At 40.4% G+C, this 17,832-nt stretch overlaps 1 protein-coding gene across 2 annotated transcripts in view; it reads left to right on the top strand.

The window, feature by feature from the left end:
• The window catches only part of cdk13 (cyclin dependent kinase 13), an 80,885-nt gene that overhangs the window by 17,783 nt on the left and 45,270 nt on the right, over positions 1–17,832 (top strand). For both annotated transcript variants that reach the window (XR_007247332.2, XM_048528890.2), the window contains exons 4-6: positions 6,396–6,535; positions 8,277–8,447; positions 13,035–13,224. Coding sequence is in view for 1 of the 2 variants with exons in the window: in XM_048528890.2 (XP_048384847.1) it covers positions 6,396–6,535; positions 8,277–8,447; positions 13,035–13,224 (501 nt within the window). In the remaining variant the exon portion in view is untranslated. The remainder of the gene's footprint in view (positions 1–6,395; positions 6,536–8,276; positions 8,448–13,034; positions 13,225–17,832) is intronic.

The raw sequence follows: 17,832 nt of genomic DNA, 5'->3' as shown, positions 1-17,832 counted from the left end.
GACATAGCCTTAGACAAAACATTTGCTCAGTCTCAGTGTCAGAAGTAAATAAAAAATCCCTGTAATTGTAAGAGAGGTTGACAGGCCAAGGAAAACCCCAAACAATCATAAATTGTCGGAGAAAAAAGGACAAGGAAAACTAACAGCTGACGGGTCTCCGGGATTTGATAGGTTGCATCGTAGGCCTTTAAAAGAAATGGCTGCAGAAATAGTAGATGCATTGTTAGTAATCTTTGAAACTCTCCTAGATTCTGGAAAGGTACCGGTGACATGGAAAATCACACTGTAATACCTCTACTAAACATATGAGGGAGACAGAGCAGGAAACTGGGCCAGTTATCCTAGCATCTGTAATTGGGGAAATTGATGTCATACATAGTAAGGAAGTAGTACCAGTATATTTAGGAAGCTGTAACACGATAGAGCTGGGTTGGCATGGTTTTGTGAAAGAGAAATCATCTTGGATAAAGTTGTTTGAGTGCTTTGAAATCTGACAAGGGTAGAAACAGCGTCACCAGTATGTAGTGTACTTGGATTTCCAAAAGATCTTTGATAAGGTAGTACATGGTATTGGGATTGGTACACTAGTATGGATTAGAGGTTTGTCAAACTTACCTGAAATAGAGTCAGGTTAACTTGGTCATTTTCTGGTTTGTCAAGAATAACTAACCGGGTGTTTCACAGAAATGAGCGCTGGGATCTTAGCTAAATTTATATTGATTCTATGACTTGTATAAAGGACTAGGGCGTTGTAGCCAAATTTGCAGTTGATCCAAAGCTAAGCATATTAGTAGATGAATGAGTGCCAGAAGTTTGGCAAATGTTCAGCTTGTTAGGAAGAATAGAAAAGTTAGATGTAGAGAGAATGTTCTTCCTTGAGGATATCTAGAACGAGGGAGCACTGTTTCAAAATAAGGTGCCTCCTAGTTAGGATGGAGATGAGAAGGAATTCATTCTCTCAGGGTCATTTCTGTGTGGGGTGGGAGAATTACAAAGATTAGTGAAGGCCAGATTATTGAATATGTTTAAGACTAAGTTAGACTGATTTTAATCTACAGTGCTTAAGGGCTCAGGCAGAAAAGGCCACAATTAGATCAGCCATGATCTTATTAAACAACAGAGTGGGCTTTATGGGCCAAATAGCCTCCTCTTGCTCCTGTTTCTTACCTTGTTTTGAAGGTATTTGTGTATATACATACTTATAACTTGCAAATAAATGTTTGTGGAACTTTCTTTATTTCCAGGTTTGTTTACTCTGTGTAGAGATATTATCAAAAAATGTATAATAATAGTAGTCAAAGTCTGCTTAAATTGAGATTTTCCTCGAGCAAGCATTTTTACTGTCTATGAGCTACTATCCTCTTGGTATGTGTTCAGATGTGGGACTGTCTCCACTAATAACCCTGTTGTAATGCTGCAACCCCTGCTAGCTCACTGTATTCAGGCTTGCGCTGGCAAGTAGCAAGGACATTTCATTTGAACCGCAACACCATCACTAGGATTTCTCCTTATCTCTTGACCAAACTGCTGGATTTCTGAGGATTGATGAGAAGATTATCTTCACCAGCTAAGATTGATTGGAGGAATGCTGTTGAGGTGAGACATTTTGGAATACCAGCGGTGAAGAATCCTACTGATGTATCATTGTTCAAGGTTTTTGCTTAATAGTACCTTCCCTCTACTGCTGGCCTCTAGGGAAGGAAAAGTTCTACTTCCCAACTTATGTGCCTTTTAGAAAGCTGAGAAATTAATTTGTGGAAGGTGTAGTAGCATTTCTGTTCTGTGCACTGGGGGAAGATTCTCTCTCTCATTCTCCTGTACTGCCTTCTACTTATCAGTGAAGGCATCTGTCAGGATGACCTAAAGTGCCTTTTGATCATATAGGAGAGCTACATACATCTTATTTGAAATTCAAGAAATCCAAGAAAAGGGTCTGGACCCCTCTATTGCTCTTTAGCAGCAACAATCCTTTGCAATGGTTTGGTGACTGAGTCCTTGCTATCTGGATTGTCATCAAGTAAGGCTGTGTGATTGCTTCAACTTCCTTCATATACTGCAGCCTGTTCAAGAAATCCTTTCCAGTGGGTCATGGGTAAGTTTTGAAGCTTTACCTCAATAGGTTAAGATCTCAGGTGACCCTTCAACATATCCACCACACAGAATATAGTAACTGCATTTATGGCCTCCTTACACGTGAAATTCAGATGATTCACAAAATCAGCAGGAGCTAAACTCTACCAGCAAGCCCAGAAAACCTCAAGCACCTATACCTCTAGTTATTGTTAATATTGGAGAGACTTCGATGCTGTTTGACACTTTCTCTTTTTTAGCAGCTACCTTTCTCAAAAGGTCACTCTCAAAGGACAGTCACAGAATCATTTGGTCTAGCGCAGCTGTGTAAAATTGTTGCTGAATTCTTGACTACAGAGAACCCTAATACAGGGAGGAGCCTTCAGCCTGTCCTTAACCGTCGGTTAAGATATTGATATTGAAAGTAATTGTTAAGGTTTGAGGCATAGACCTCCTTGGATACTGCAGCAAGGCCTGGATAACAGTCATTGGTTGGCATGAATATCTTCGACAAGAGAGATTCTGACTGTCTCCCTGTGACATACAATGGTATTTACCATTGTTATGACCATGCCAGGGTTATCATTAACCAGAACCTTAATTAGATTCACTCCATTGATGTAATACACAAATGAACTGGTCAGAAACTGGGAATTCTGTGGTGAATAACTCTAACCTGACAAGAGGAAAACAGGCTAAGGATACTGTGGCAAATGACTCGATCCCTGACCCCCCCTCCAAAGCCTGTAGTAGAATCCCTACAAATGGAAGCGGGCCATTTAGCCCATCAAGTGCATGCTGACCCTCCCAAACCAACCCTGTCCCACTAACCCTACATTTCTCCTGGAAGGAAACTGAAGCCGACACAAGATAATGTGCAAACTCCACACAGTTGCCCAAGGGTGGAATTGAACCTGGGTCCCTGGTGCTGTGAGGCAGCAGTGCTAACCACTGAGCCACCATACGGCTCCAAATCCATCACCTCCAAGGCACAAGCCAAGAGTGTGAGGCAGTGCCCCCCACCTGCATGGATGCATGCAGCTCCAACAATATTCAAGAAGCTTGACAAAATCCAGGACAAAGCAGCCTGCTTGATTGGCACTACATCCTCAAGCATCCACTCCTTCCATCACTGACACTCGGTATCTATAAGATGCACTGCAGAAATTCACCAGATATCCTAGGATGGCATCTTCCAAATGCACAACCATTTCCAACTGAAAGGACAAGGGCAGCAAATACGGGAACACCTTCACCACCAAGTTCCCTTCCAACCCACTCCCCGTCTGGACTTGGAATAGTATTACCATTCCTTCAGTGTCACTGGCTGAAAGTCCTGGAATTCCCTCCCTAATTGCATTATGGGTCAAGCCACAGAAGGACTGCAGCAGTTCAAGAAGGCAGCTCACCACCACCTTCTCAATGGCAGTTAGGGATGGTCAATAAATGCTGGCCAGTCAGCAACGCCCAGACTCCACAAGTGAATAAAAAAGAAGCTTGTCCATCAGCCAAAGCCTGAATGTTATCCAGGCTTTGCTGCAGTATCCAGGAGGTCCTATGCCCTGATAACCAGAAAGCACACAGTGGGAGTGTGATGCAGTACTTACTGACCTTTCACAATGAACAGGTCAAGATTCTGGAATTTCCCTGCTAACAGCACTGTGGGTGAACTTGCACCACATTCACTCCAGCAATTTAAGAAGATAGCTCATTATCACATCAATTGCAGTTAGAGATACCTTGCTCCTCAGATATCTCACAAAAGAAGAAAAAGAAGTGAAGCCAAAAGCTAGAAGGCCTAAAGTCATTCAGCGGCGACTGTCTTGGTTAGCGTCCGACCTCTCTCTTAACAAAACCAGTTGTTGAGTGATGACTAGAGTAAACTGCAAATACTGTATGATGTTTCATACCTCATCATGCCCTTTTTCCTACTTTTTGTAATGGAATCTTCAATGAAGGTGGGCAACATGACATAATTGGAGTTTCGAATAGTGCAATTTATGCAGCCTAATGCAGGACAGCTTCCTAAAGACTAAAATGCATCACATTTGAGCACAGAATATTTGTGACCTTGTTATATGACCTCAGCAAAATAAATTGATAAAATGTGCAAGTGTGAAGTTTGTCCATGAACAAAATGCAGATAATTATAATTGTTCTCTCAATGACACATCTGCTGGATTCACTTCAAATATCAATATTGGCCAAGAGCACCCATAATACATGAATTCATTTCTGGCAAGGCATATTTTTGGAATATCTGAACAATACTTTGGCCTAAAATAAATAATTTTGCTTCTGAAGTGGTGAAGTAGTTCTAATATGTTACAGATGTGATGATAAAAGTGTTTACATGAGGCCATATAGGGCTTGCTATATATCTAGCTCTGCCTCTGCTTTTCAAAGTGGCTCGGTTCTTGTGAACATTTTAACTGGAACAAAGCTATTAACTTATTTGGCATCCTTGATTGTTTCATGCTTGTGCCTATGTATGTCAACTTCTTATTACATTCATGGAACCTGGGCATATCTGCATTTGTTACTCAGCACTTCGTGTTCCCCAGTCCTCCTTCGTGCCTTCTGTCCTCTGAGCTGTGAAAGTTTTGCTTTTCGGAAGCTTCTGATGACTCTCCTGATCTCCTTCACAATTAGATGCTAAACTAACATGATAGTAGAATCAGGAATCCAGTAAAAATAAGAATATAATGTGGCACAGTCTAAGTTCTGATGTCCGTTTGTATTTTCAGATTTAATGCCTTTTCTGATTCAATATCACTTAAAGATAATTTCAAACAAATTGAATGAACAGCTTCAATGGCGCGATTTCTTTCTTCAAGTTGTTTTGCTTTAAGTTGTCTCTTCTATCTGCTTTAATTATCTGGGAATTTAATTGCTCAGAATTCCATGAACTCTGCATAATGTCTTTCCACTTTTCATTGTGCAACTTGCTCATAATTTCCACATTTTTCCAGTATATTTCAGTTGTTTCCTTCAATATCAATACCTGTGAGAATATTCATATGCTTTTGCAGAGCCATGTCTCCTTTTTAAGTTAACTTTTTTCCATTGTTCTCTTTGGTAAAAAGGTTTAAAATTCCCTAGAATTGTAATTTTCCTTAAGACAATTAGGTTGTTGGTTTAACAAGTAGAACACAGATCTTTTGAGGCAATAATTTTGCATTTCAGTGTTGGAGCCATTTAAATTCAGAATGTTGTATTTAAGCAATGAGCAGTTATTCATCTGATATAGCAGATGATGTTCAACATTAATGTGATTAGGTACTTCGAACGGTTATATTGGTGAATATCATGGAATGTTTTGAATGATATCTATATATTAATAATCAGAACAAACTTGGTGTTAAAAGTATTGAATGCTTACCTGATTCCTTTTAGCTAGATAACGTATTATGTAGAGCTGAGGCTTCCAGTTGCATGCCGAAATGTTACTGACTTTCTCATCTCACCCGGTCAGTGGAACTCTGCATTTTGATTATGCCTACTTATCGGATCTGCTGATAAGAAAGGAAATGAGCACCCACCGTCACTGTTCTTAAGGGTATATTAGATTGACTGGAAGTGGCAGCACATCAAGTTATACGAAGAACCCACCATACTGTGGGATGAGAGTAGTGCTGTTTCAAGCTATTTCAGTGCACTTCTGACAAAAATGATACTGTTGAGCGCAAAGTTGTGGGAATTTGTGTGAAAAACAAACTTTCTGGAAGATCAGCTTTTTTTTTTATTTTTCGACAATCAAATGCTTTTCATCTGTGTATTGGATGTGGGAGGCCCATCTTCTTGGATAAACCCGGGCTGCTGAGCTTGATGACTTCCTCTTTTTCTCCAACTGAAGAAACTCTTTGACCCACCCCAGATATCATTGTTTGCATCTCTTCCCATCATGCCTCAGAAATGGTGGCCCACTCCAGTCAGCCTTATGTTGTTACCTCTCATTCTCAGCCAGTTGCAAAGAAGACCCAAGAAAGGGAAATATGAAAAGAGTGATTTTTCTTTCAACTTCTTAAAATGGCAGTGGTTTGAAAGAAGCTTGGCTTGGACAGGGAGGTAAAGCCTCTGGAGAACGACAGTGTGTGAGAGGTTGCATCTCCTGTGACCCGGGGATGTTGAATATGTTGCTAAGTTTCTTGGAAGGCACAAGACTCTTTGGAGATCTGAATAGTGGCAAGTAACCAGTTGAGTTATTTAAGTGATAGTCTGTGTCAATCAGCTAATTGTATGTAACCGAATTGCATCATCACTGTTCACCCTGATTCTGTTTAAGCTTTATGTTGAGGTTGGTAACTGAAATGTTTTATTTTTAGAATCTGTGGCCCTCGGCACGGTGAGACTGTAATAGCAGAAATTGACTGGGGTAAACGCTGTGTCGACAAGTTTGATATTATTGGAATAATAGGTGAAGGAACTTATGGACAAGTCTACAAAGCTAAGGACAAAGATGCTGGTAAAATTATATTCCTTGCAAGTTTTATTCAGTAAAAATTTAAATTGACTTTTATGAAGAGCGTTAATTTGCAATAGGGATAATTTTGTGATTCTCTCCGTTGATACCTACAGTTGTCTCCTTCCTTGATCATTCTTGTATTTGTGTTCACCCTTTCCATAAATCAGAAGGGCAGCATGCAACATTGTCCTGAGGCCTTTACCAATTCCACTTGCCGCAGGCAAATATTGTAAAAATGACAGATTAAAAGACAGGCCCTGTTCAATACTTAGAATTTACTGTGGTATTAACTTGGACTGTTTTACAGTTGAAAGAACTTTGAAGGAAGAATCCAGTAGGTGTGACTATTATGTTATGGTAGGCCCATTTGGCCCCTCGAGCCCTCGCTCGCCTTTCAGTTGGATTGGGTCTGATCCAGCATTCCATATGTCCACTTTTGTGCCCTCCATAGCCTTTTGATTCCCCTACTGATAAGAATCTGACTTATCCTTAAATACACACAAGGTCTTTGTTCCCGCAGCTCTCTGTGGCAAGCAGTTTCAAATACTCAACTCACAGAACAAATGCTTCTGCACCTCAGTCTTAAATTGGCTCCCCTATTTTCTGAAATTTATATGCTCTAGTCCTAGACTTTCCTATGAGGCAAAACATCTTCCCAGCATTTACCCTAAAGAGTAGGTTCCAAGCTATATAATTTTTGACCTTAAAACAATCCCACTAATGCAGGCATAATTCTAGTGAACAATAACAGAAATTGCTGGAAAAGCTCAGCAGGTCTGGCAGCTTCTGTGTACAGAAATCAGAGCTAATGTTTTGGATCCAGTGATGTAAAGAACGGTCACTGGACCCAAAACTTTAAGTCTGATTTCTCTCCACAGATGCTGCCAGAACTGCTGAGTTTTTTCCAGAAGTTTCTGTTTTCATCTGATTTCCAGCATCTGCAGTACTTTCAGTTTTTATAGTTCTAGTGAACCTTCTCTAAACTGCCTCCTCCAATGAAATAATATGTCCCCTTAAATAAAGGGACCAAAAGGGCAGTACTCACAGTCTTGAGATGTGATCTCACCACTATCTTGTGCGGTTGCAGTACTTCCCTACTCTTATATTCCAAGTCCCAGACAACAAAGTCGAACATTCCATCAACCCTGCTGATGCAAAACTGCTTTGGTGATCGCACCAGATTGCCTTCCCAAACACTGGTGGACCAGTTGGGTATTCACATCATTTGGGCAGCTTGTATTGCAGTTTTATCTGGGTCTAGCCTACAAATTAGCAAATATACTAGATTCAACTTTACATTTCCCCATCATGGAGTTAAAGTTTACAGGTTTCAGGTTTAAGACTCGGACCATAACTCTACTCTAGATATGTTACATTTTCTTTTCACACACTTTTAATGAGGAAAAGAACCAACTTGAACAAAAGAAAATGAAATAAATCTTTGAAAACGGTTTTGTTTTATATATAAATTTTCCTTATGTTATATAGAACATTACAGCACAGTACAGGCCCTTCGGCCCTCGATGTTGTGCCGACCTGTCAAACCGATCTCAAGCCCATCTAACCTACACTATTCCACGTACGTCCATATGCTTATCCATGGGGCAATATTGAATTAAAATAGTCTTTACACATGCTGGATATTTGCTCACCAATTCTAAATTTATCAGAAGATAATTTTGATCCTTTGGATGTGCCGAACAGTTCTAGATTATGTTTCTAATTGTACATTTATTTTTAGGTGACATGGTTGCTTTAAAAAAAGTTCGCTTGGATAATGAAAAGGAAGGCTTCCCTATAACTGCTATCCGAGAGATTAAGATACTAAGGCAGTTGCACCACTCGAGCATAATAAACATGAAAGAGATTGTGACAGACAAGGAAGATGCATTGGATTTTAAAAAAGATAAAGGTATCTGGAGTGATCGGCATTTAGAATTTGGAAATATTTGGATGAACTGTTTGGTACAGTGAGTTGAAACACCATCTTGACACTGAATCCAGCTCCATCACTTGGTCATATGCAACCGAAGGAGGACGTTCATGCTCCACATGGAACAATCAGATCAGTCCCATTACTTCACATGATCCACATGACCTTGTGCAATCATCTTCTCCAAGTTCAGTCGAATTCTTTTAAAATCATTTAATAGTTTCTTGTTTCCTCTATTCTTGTGGACTGTTCTGGATCACACGTTTGTTGCATAAGAAGTATTTAGAGTCATAGAGTCATATTGCATGGAAGCAGGCCCTTAGGCTCAAATTGGTCCATGCTGACCATGATGCCCACTCAGCTAGTTTCAGTTACCTGCATTTGGCCCAAATCCCTCTAAACCCTTCCCACCCATGTACCTGTCCAAATGTGTTGTATAAATGTAGCCATTGTGCTTGCATCAGCCACTTTCTCTGGCAGTCCATTCCACATGTGCACCACTGTCAGAATGAAGAAGTTGCCCCTCAAGTCCTCCTCAAATTTTTCCCCCTCACCTTAAACCTATGTCCTCTAGTTTTCAAATCTCCAATCCTGGGAGGAAAAAAAACTATACACATTCAGTCTATCTATGCCCCTCATGATTTTATACACCTCAGTAAGATCAGCCCTCACTCTACTACATTCCAAGGAATAAAGTCCTGTGCTGGCCCACCTCCCCCTACAACTCAGGCTTACTAGTTGTAGTACTCGTAAATCTTCTTTGCTCACTTTCCAGTTTAACCATGTCTTTCCTATAACAGGGTGACCAAAACTATACACAATTCTCCCAAGCGCGGCCTCATCAATGACTTGTACAACTGTAACATAACATCCCAACTCCTATATTCAGTGCCTCGACCAAAGAAGACTAGCATGCTAAATGTTACTTTCACCACCTTATGTACATGTGATGCTTCTTTTAACAGACTATGTGTTTGTACTCCTAGGTCTCTCCTCAGGATCTTACCATTTACTGCATAAGTCCTACTTTGGTTTGACTTTCCAAAGTGCAACACTTACCAGTATTGAATTGCATTTCCTAATCCTCAGCCCACTTCTCATCTGATCAAGTTCCCAATGTAATTTTTGATAACCTCCTTTGCTGTCAATGATACTTCCTAATTTTGTATCATCTGCAAACTTACTAATCATGCCTTATACATTCACATCCAGATCATCTATGTAAATAACAAATCGCAAAGGTACCAACCCTTGGCACACCACTTGTCCCAGGCGTCCAGTCTGTGAAACAGCCGTAAGCCATCACTCTCTGCTTCCTACCTTTGAGTCAATTTTGAATCCAGTTAGTTAGCTTTCCTTGGATCCAATGCGACTGAACCTTCATGTCTAGCCTGTCATGTGGGACCATGTCAAAGGCCTGACTGAAGTCCTTATGGACAATATCCACTGCCCTACACTCATCTATCCTCTTGGTTACCTCTTCAAAACACTCGAAAATATTTGTCAGACATGACTTCCTGTGTGCAAATGTGACTAGTTGTGTGCTGAACTATCCCTAATCAGCCCCTCAATATCTTCTGCAATAACTTGCCTACCACTGATGTCAGGCTCTCTGATGAAGGATCTAGGCCCGAAACGTCAGCTTTTGTGCTCCTGAGACGCTGCTTGGCCTGCTGTGTTCATCCAGCCTCACATTTTATTATCTTGGAATTCTCCAGCATCTGCAGTTCCCATTACCACTGATGTCAGGCTCACTAGCTTGTAGTTCCCTGGCTTGCCTTTGCTATCTTCTTCAAACAAAGGAACAACATTAGCCACTCTCCAATCTTCTGGAACTTCACCAGTGGCTAAAGATGAAGCAAAAGTCTCTGCAGTGTCCTTTGCAATTTCTTCCCTAGCCTCCCACGCCTCCCATCTGAGGATGGACTTGAACAGGCTTAGGGGATTTATCCAACTTAATGCACATTAAGGCTGTAAACACCTCCTTTCTGGCAATATGTATAAGCCCAAAACTTCCCCATTTGTTTACTACTCAGTAAACACTGAGGAGAAATATTAATTAAAAATCTCCCTATCCACCCTTTTAATCTTAATATAGCTATAGACCCTCTTGGGATTCTCTTTGCCCTTTCTGCCAGATCTATCTCATACCGCCTGTTTGCTCTTTTTATCTCCCTCCTAAGCGTGCTCCTACACTTTTTATAGTCATCAAGGGATTCACGTGAGCCCAATAGCTTAAACCCAATGTATGCCACTTCCTTTTTCCTGACCAGAGCCTCAATCTTGTAAGGCATGGATCCCCAAACTTGCCAGCTTTTGCCTTCACTGTAACAGGGACATAGTATCCCTGGACTCTTGATGTCACACTTTCAAAAGCCTTCCATTTGCTAGTCATTCCTTTTCCTTCAAACAGACTCACCCAGTTGACCGCTGCTAGATCCTGCCTAATGGCCCCAAAATTGGCCCTGCTCTAGTCTAGCACCTTAACCTGTGGACTTTTCCCATCTTCTTCCAGTACTACGTTAAAACTGAGAGAGTTATGGTCACTGGATCCAAAGTCTCTCTGACTGACGCTTCAGTTACTTGCCTGGCCTTGTTTCCGAAAAGGAGGTCCTGAGTATGGACTTGTGCTTATTGATTTAGAAAACTTTCTTGGACATATTTAACAAATTCTACCCCATCTGGCCCTTCTACACTCTAGGTGGCCCAATCAATACAGGGGAAATTCATATCTCTAACCAATACTACTATATTATCCTACAGGTATCTGCAATCTCTCTGTCTGTTCCTCTAGTATCCACTGCCTGTTGACACCAAGTTCTCTCTGACCTGATGCACAATCATGATGATTGTGGCAATGTCTCCTAGAATTCCACTGTGATGACTTTCAGCCATCCTCTGATTTGCTCATTCTGATATTCTCCCAGCAACCCTTTTCCAAAACCCTAAATCAGTGCCCCTCATTGCTTGTATTGCTTGATAATACAAAGAGTTTTTCCTTGCTTCTCTTATTTAAAGCTGGCATAATCCTATATATCCTATCAAATCTCCCCCTCAATTTCCCACTACTTGTCTGCCCAATTCATTAATTTATCCTGTAGCTACTTGCTGACAATTCCCTTCATCCTCATTGTTTGCCGTCCTGAAGTATGATGTAATTAGCAAATATTTAATATATTATTCTATTTTCCAAGTCATTTTTAAACAGCAAAAAAAAAGCTGAGGACCTTGCCCTGACACTTGCGGAGCGTTAATCCCCACCACCCTCCAGTCTGGGAAATAACCATCTATCATGACCACATGCTTTCTTGAAGCCCATTATATGTAGCCAGTATGCTAGATGAATCATCTGTGGAGTAACCATCTATAATGACTGTTTGCTTTCTGTCCTTAAATCCATTTTTTTAATGCAGTGAGGCACCACTCGTATTCCATAAGCCTGCATTCATTCAGTTCCGGCAGATCTGAATGAATTCAGTAAGAATCATTGCAGTCACCAATACAGAAATAAGCTACTTTTCTGGTTTCCCTTCTGAAATCCAAAAGTTGTTTTTTCTTTTGACACCCTGGCTTTATATAAGATGTCATCGGCCCATTCATCCACTTACATAGTTCAGTACAGTGAATTCTTTGGGAACTGTTATGATACAACTCAGATTAAAACCAGCCTGTCATGCCTGGATCTCTGAAAGTTTCTATTTCACTACGCTTGCCCCGTAGTCCTGCAACTTTTTCCATTTACTTATTCAATTCCATTTTGAATGTTGCAGTTGAATTTGGTTCTGTTAACCTTTCAGACGTCCAGATCATCATCATTTTCTGTGTTTTCTCTCCACATCGCCTCTAGTCCCTTTGCCAATTCCTTTAAAATCTCATGCATTGACTACTGATCCTTTTGTCCTGAGAAACTTCTTTTCTTGCACCAAAATCCTTCCAGATTCAGAAACCTCTGTCAAACCTCCTCTTAACCGTATGTGCCGTGAGAACAACAGCAGATTCTTTAGTCTCAATGTAATTGAAGCTTTCAACTCTAGTAACGTTCTGGTAAATCATCTTTGCACGGTTTCAAAGAGATGAAGACATCTTTCTGAAAGTGTGATACCCACACCTGAATGTTTATACAGTTGGGCACTAACCAGTGTTTTCAAAAATGTAAAATAATGATGCTCCTGCAGCCACAAGCAGGTTTCCTTTTAGTGTCTCAGCAATTCCAGTTTTCCTTTCACACGATCTATTTACTATGGGACTTTGCATTCCCTTTTACGTTACACAGTAACCTGTTCTTGTAATGCTTGTAGTCCGTCTTGTTTTTCCAGTTGGTTGTACTTATTGTTTTCAGCTTGGGCATTTAACTAAAATGATAAAGCTTTCATTTATCCTGCACTTCCTTTTTTAATATCACTTTTCTATATCTTTAATCATCTATTGCTTTCAGTGCCCTACCTTTCCCATTTGTGTGAAAATGTTTGGTTCGTATTCCTTGATAATATCCTAAAAGTTGACATTTTAGCTAGTAGCTTATCCAATTTTGTTCCTTCTATAATGTTTTTTATCTGTCTCTTTCAGGTGCATTTTATTTGGTGTTTGAATATATGGACCATGACTTAATGGGACTCTTGGAATCGGGATTAGTGCATTTCACTGAAAACCATATCAAATCCTTCATGAGACAACTAATGGAAGGTCTGGACTACTGCCACAAGAAGAACTTTTTGCATCGAGACATCAAATGTTCTAATATTTTACTTAATAACAGGTATTACCATAGTAAAATAGACAATTTGGTTAACGTGCTCTTATAGTGAGAAATGCATATAAATTGAAATTGCTTAGATATTGGAGATATTGGTTCTTCTGTTTGGTTTCAACACCTTGTATACACGTTTTGATTTTGAATCAAAACGCTTCTTGATGGGTTGTCATAACCTACACTGTATAGCAAGATGACACTTTTGGGGTGCAAGAGGAAAAATGCAATCTTGAACCTGGTGAAACTAGATTCACTTCATGCACTAAGTTACAGAAATCTGAGTTTCCTCATTTTTATTTTGAGGTATGCTGTATTCCAGACAGCAGTTTAGGTTTGCTGTGGTGTATTACTTTCTCATTCATCTAAATGCTGTAGCCCATTCCACTGTCCAAATTGAGAACTTGCTCCTAAAATGCTGCTCTTAAAATAATACTGTCTAATGTAGCTAATATTGGTGGAATGCCAGGTGCCTCATCAGCCTCCTTTAAATCACATGCTAATTGGACCGTGGAAAGGCTCAAATGTGAAAGAACGTGGATTTTTATAATGTTTTAATGAAGTTTTTATTCCTTTTCAAGTCATGAAGACCCCAATTATATCAAGTTATATAGGTGATCCCCATGTTTGTGCCTGGTCATTTTTATGTACATAAAGGTATAATTGCTTTCCTTGTTTACTTTGTGGCAATGACTCTCATTTGCTTACTTCACTTTGCTGAAATTGTTCCAGCATTCGTCAACCATTAGGATTACATCCTCATTTCACTGATCTCTTCCTACTCATTTGACAGTCATTAAAGCTCTCCGGGCTAAGTCCAGTAATGAAGGATATCAGCCCAGTGAATATTTAGAAGTAATTGTTGATTATGTTAAGTATTTTGTGCTTATTTTCCATTTATCTTGTTACCAGTAATGAGAATGTTTTGTCTTTTGGCAAAATTCCAACTTTGTTGATTCTGACTGACTTCCTTTTGAAGTGCTTTTCCAACCTCTGCCTGCTCCTCTTAGTAGTTATGGCAGAGGTGTACAATAAATTTCTGCTTAACATTGACTCACTTGATGTTGTTTCATGTTAGTGTTGCTCATGAATTAGAGTCAACGTATCTATTTAAAGTTGTCCGTTTTATTATGGCGTAGTTGCCACACACTTGCTTTTCTGTGGCCTGAGTGTGAATATCGCCATTGCAGCAGCTCTAAGCCCTCACATTCAGTATGCCTTCCCTTGCCACAGGCATTGCTCCCTAGGCTTTCCTTCCCATCCTTGCCTCTTAGCCTGCATTCTTTTCTTAGACCCTGGGGTTGTTTCTTCAGCCTCTTTCTTCTCCTAGCCCCGATTCTGAACTCGTATTGAAATTCTAATCCATCCAGTAACAGAAATTAATCGGTCTGTGTAGTCCTTGGTCTCAGTACTACGTGGTGTAGTCACCTTCTGCCATTAGATGGAACTTTGTCAGTCTAAAAGTACTGTGGTGAGTAATTGTGTAAAATATCATGTATTCTGTCTCTTTAATATTTAGTAATATCTTTTGTTTTGTAAGTTATTTCTGTGAGAGAATGATAATGCTGAGAGTGTATGATGCACTGTTTCAACTTGTGCATTGCTGTCTCGGTGCAAAATGTCCAAAGGCACCCAACTTCATTGATTCCAGTGGATGACTCTGATTCACTTAAAGCGACTTTACTTAAATATTGCTACTTCTTTTAGTTAGCTAACTACAACTTTGTGAGGACTCCCTGTATTTGGATTATTCCACCGTTTAAACATTTTTTTAAAAGGAACATGTGATTGAGTTTGTGTGCATAGAACAGAGAGGAAACAGGCTTAATATTGAGCGTCAGAAGTAAACCTGTGCACACGTGCCCCTGCTGCTTTAGTGAGTAACTTTATCGGTTAATGAGCATGGCTTGCTGACTGGCAGAACATCAAGTAACTGACAACTAATTTGACAATATGTTTCGTGAGCACTGTGCAAAGCTACAACACTGCCTCCTCACCTTACCCCACTTCTGTGGACTTACCTTTAAGCTACATGTAACTGTCTCTTCCTGATGGAGAGATTTGCCTGTGGTTCATTGTAGGCTATGGCTTCATACCCACGTTTTTAAATAGGGAGGTTTTGTCACATCTGTACAGATTTTGGTGAGGCCACTGCGTACAGTTTTGACCCTTACATTTAAGACATTCGCTGTTGAGTTCTTGGGAGAAGATGTTGCCTTATAAAGCATGATGAAATTGCTTAGGCCTTTATTCATTAGAGTTTAATGAGGTGTGATCTTATTGAAACACGAAAGATTCTACAGGATAGGGTTTATGTTGAGATGATGTTTCCAATAACAGGGGAACCTTAAGTTAGGAAAAGTGGTGCAGAATAAGGGGACACTTGTTTAAAACAGCGATCTGAAGGAATTTATTTTCCTAGAGGATAGTGAATGCCTGGAATTCAATATATCAGCAAGTCATGGCAGCTAGATCACTGAAAGTATTTAAAAAGGAGGTAGATTTTTGAAATTTCAGGGAGTTGAAGGCGATGCGTAGCTGGCACAAATTGAGGAGCTAAGGCCTAGGAAAAATCAGCTGTCATCTTGTTAAACGACATGCAGGCTTGAGGGCCTGCTCATGCTCCAGTTTCTCATGCTGTTGTAATTGTTAACCTATAACTTAAAAAGAAACCTCTTTACCCAATGTGTTACAAGATTTGGGGCAGCACTGTGGCACAGTGGTTAGAACCAGGGACCCAGGTTCGATTCCAGCCTCAGATGTCTGGCTGTGTGGAGTTTGCACATTCTCCCCGTGTCTGGGTGCTCCAGTTTCCTCCCACAGCCCAAAGATGTGCAGGCTAGGTGGATTGGACATGCTAAATTGCCCATAGTGTTCAGGGATGTGTAGCTTACGTAGGTTATAGGGGGATGGGTCTGGGTGGGGTGCACTGAGGTTTGGTGTGGACTTGTTGGGCCTAAGGCCTGGTTCCTCATTGTAGGGATTCTGTGATGATCTGTGATTGTTCGTGCTACCACAGATTAATTGTTGAAGTGATTAGCATAGCTCAAAACTCAGAAGTACACAAAACCACCCCAAAAGCCTGAGAAAACTCACGCTCAAGAGGAACCGATTGGCGAGAAATCATCCCTGTAAGTATTATGAAGTAAATGGTGAGGAGCTGCTTCTCCAATCACAGGCTGGTTTTGCCAGCTTGTTCTGATAAATTTACCAGTGAAAATCTGAGGAGGAGCCTCATGAGAGCGTATATCTACTGCCCCAGTGTGGTTACATTTAAGGGGAAGGACAGTCATTTGAAGGAGAATAGACCAGGAAGATTTGACTTGATACAAATGAGGAAAGATTTTAAGAGGCTCAAGTCTGCATAAACAAGAGCATAGACAAAGGATATTGGTCTATTGCCGGGCCTCACATTCAGTGTAATCCTGAGAAGATGATGTAGTTGCAGTTGTGTTATTTGCTGGTTGAAGTTGAGCAATGCTGGTGTGGGATTATGGTAATGTAGAGCAAGTAAAGATGACGGGTTTCTTTCCCTGAAAACCAGTGTTTTATTTCTTTCATTGGTGCAAGTGTAGATGGCCAGGTCAGCATTTAGTTTCAAAACAGGTGATGAACTTCGTTTTTGATCTGCTGAAGACCATGCTGTGTAAGTGCTCACAGCATTGTCCGCGGTGGTTGGAGGGGGTTTCGGGGGTTTGGAACAGTGAAGGAACAAGGATTTCATTCCTAATCAAGATGATGTGTAATTTGCAGGTGGTAGAGGTCCCATGCATCTGCTGTTTTGGCTTTCTAGGTGGTAGAGGTTGTGAATTTGTCAAAGGAGGCATGTCTGCCTGCACTGAAACTAGTTAATGATTATCAGTGTGTGCTAGTTGTAGATGGGACTGTTTTGCCTTCTATTTTATCAATTTTGTTCTTTGATATTGCTGCTGTACTCGTGTAGACCAGAGGGAGTATGCCATCATGTTTCTGGCTTGTGCCTTGTAGATGGTGGACAGGGATAAAGAAGTATTGATTTTGGAAGAACACTTGTTGTGTTTAAGAATTATGGGAGTGCTAGTTTTTTTTTCTTCAGAGGTCTGATATGCTGATTTATTTTACTGCATTTTATGATTTTTGAATTTAAAAATAGTTCTTCTAGTTGATCATTAATGTTTTGTTTTTCATGTTCTCCCTTGTAACTCAGGGTAAGTGTGCTTCTAGAAGTTGTCAGTATTTTAGTCGACAAGATTGAGTTTGGCTCTGAATTATATCTGTCTTGCAGCCTCCTAAACTTTGTCAAAAACTGGTTCTATTTTAACAATGTTATGTTGGAATGGGTCCATGCCAGCTTTACTGGTTTTTGTTTTACTTAAAATTACATGATCAAACCATTAATACACTTTGCAAGCCAGGTGTATGGTGAACTCTGTACTTGGTCCGCCTTGTCTGCTTTCCAGAGAGACCACTCTCTCCGTGACTCCCTTGTTCGCTCCACACTGCCCTCCAACCCCACCACACCCGGCAACTTCTCAGGAAGTGCTACACTTGCCCCCACACCTCCTCCCTCATCCCTATCCCAGGCCCCAAGATGACTTTCCATATTAAGCAGAGGTTCACCTGCACATCTGCCGATGT

This window comes from Stegostoma tigrinum, chromosome 5, assembly GCF_030684315.1.
Source record: "Stegostoma tigrinum isolate sSteTig4 chromosome 5, sSteTig4.hap1, whole genome shotgun sequence".
Classification (NCBI taxonomy): Eukaryota; Metazoa; Chordata; class Chondrichthyes; order Orectolobiformes; family Stegostomatidae; genus Stegostoma; species Stegostoma tigrinum.
The sequence above is the reverse complement of the archived record's forward strand: the minus strand, read 5'-3'. Positions and strand labels throughout refer to the sequence as shown.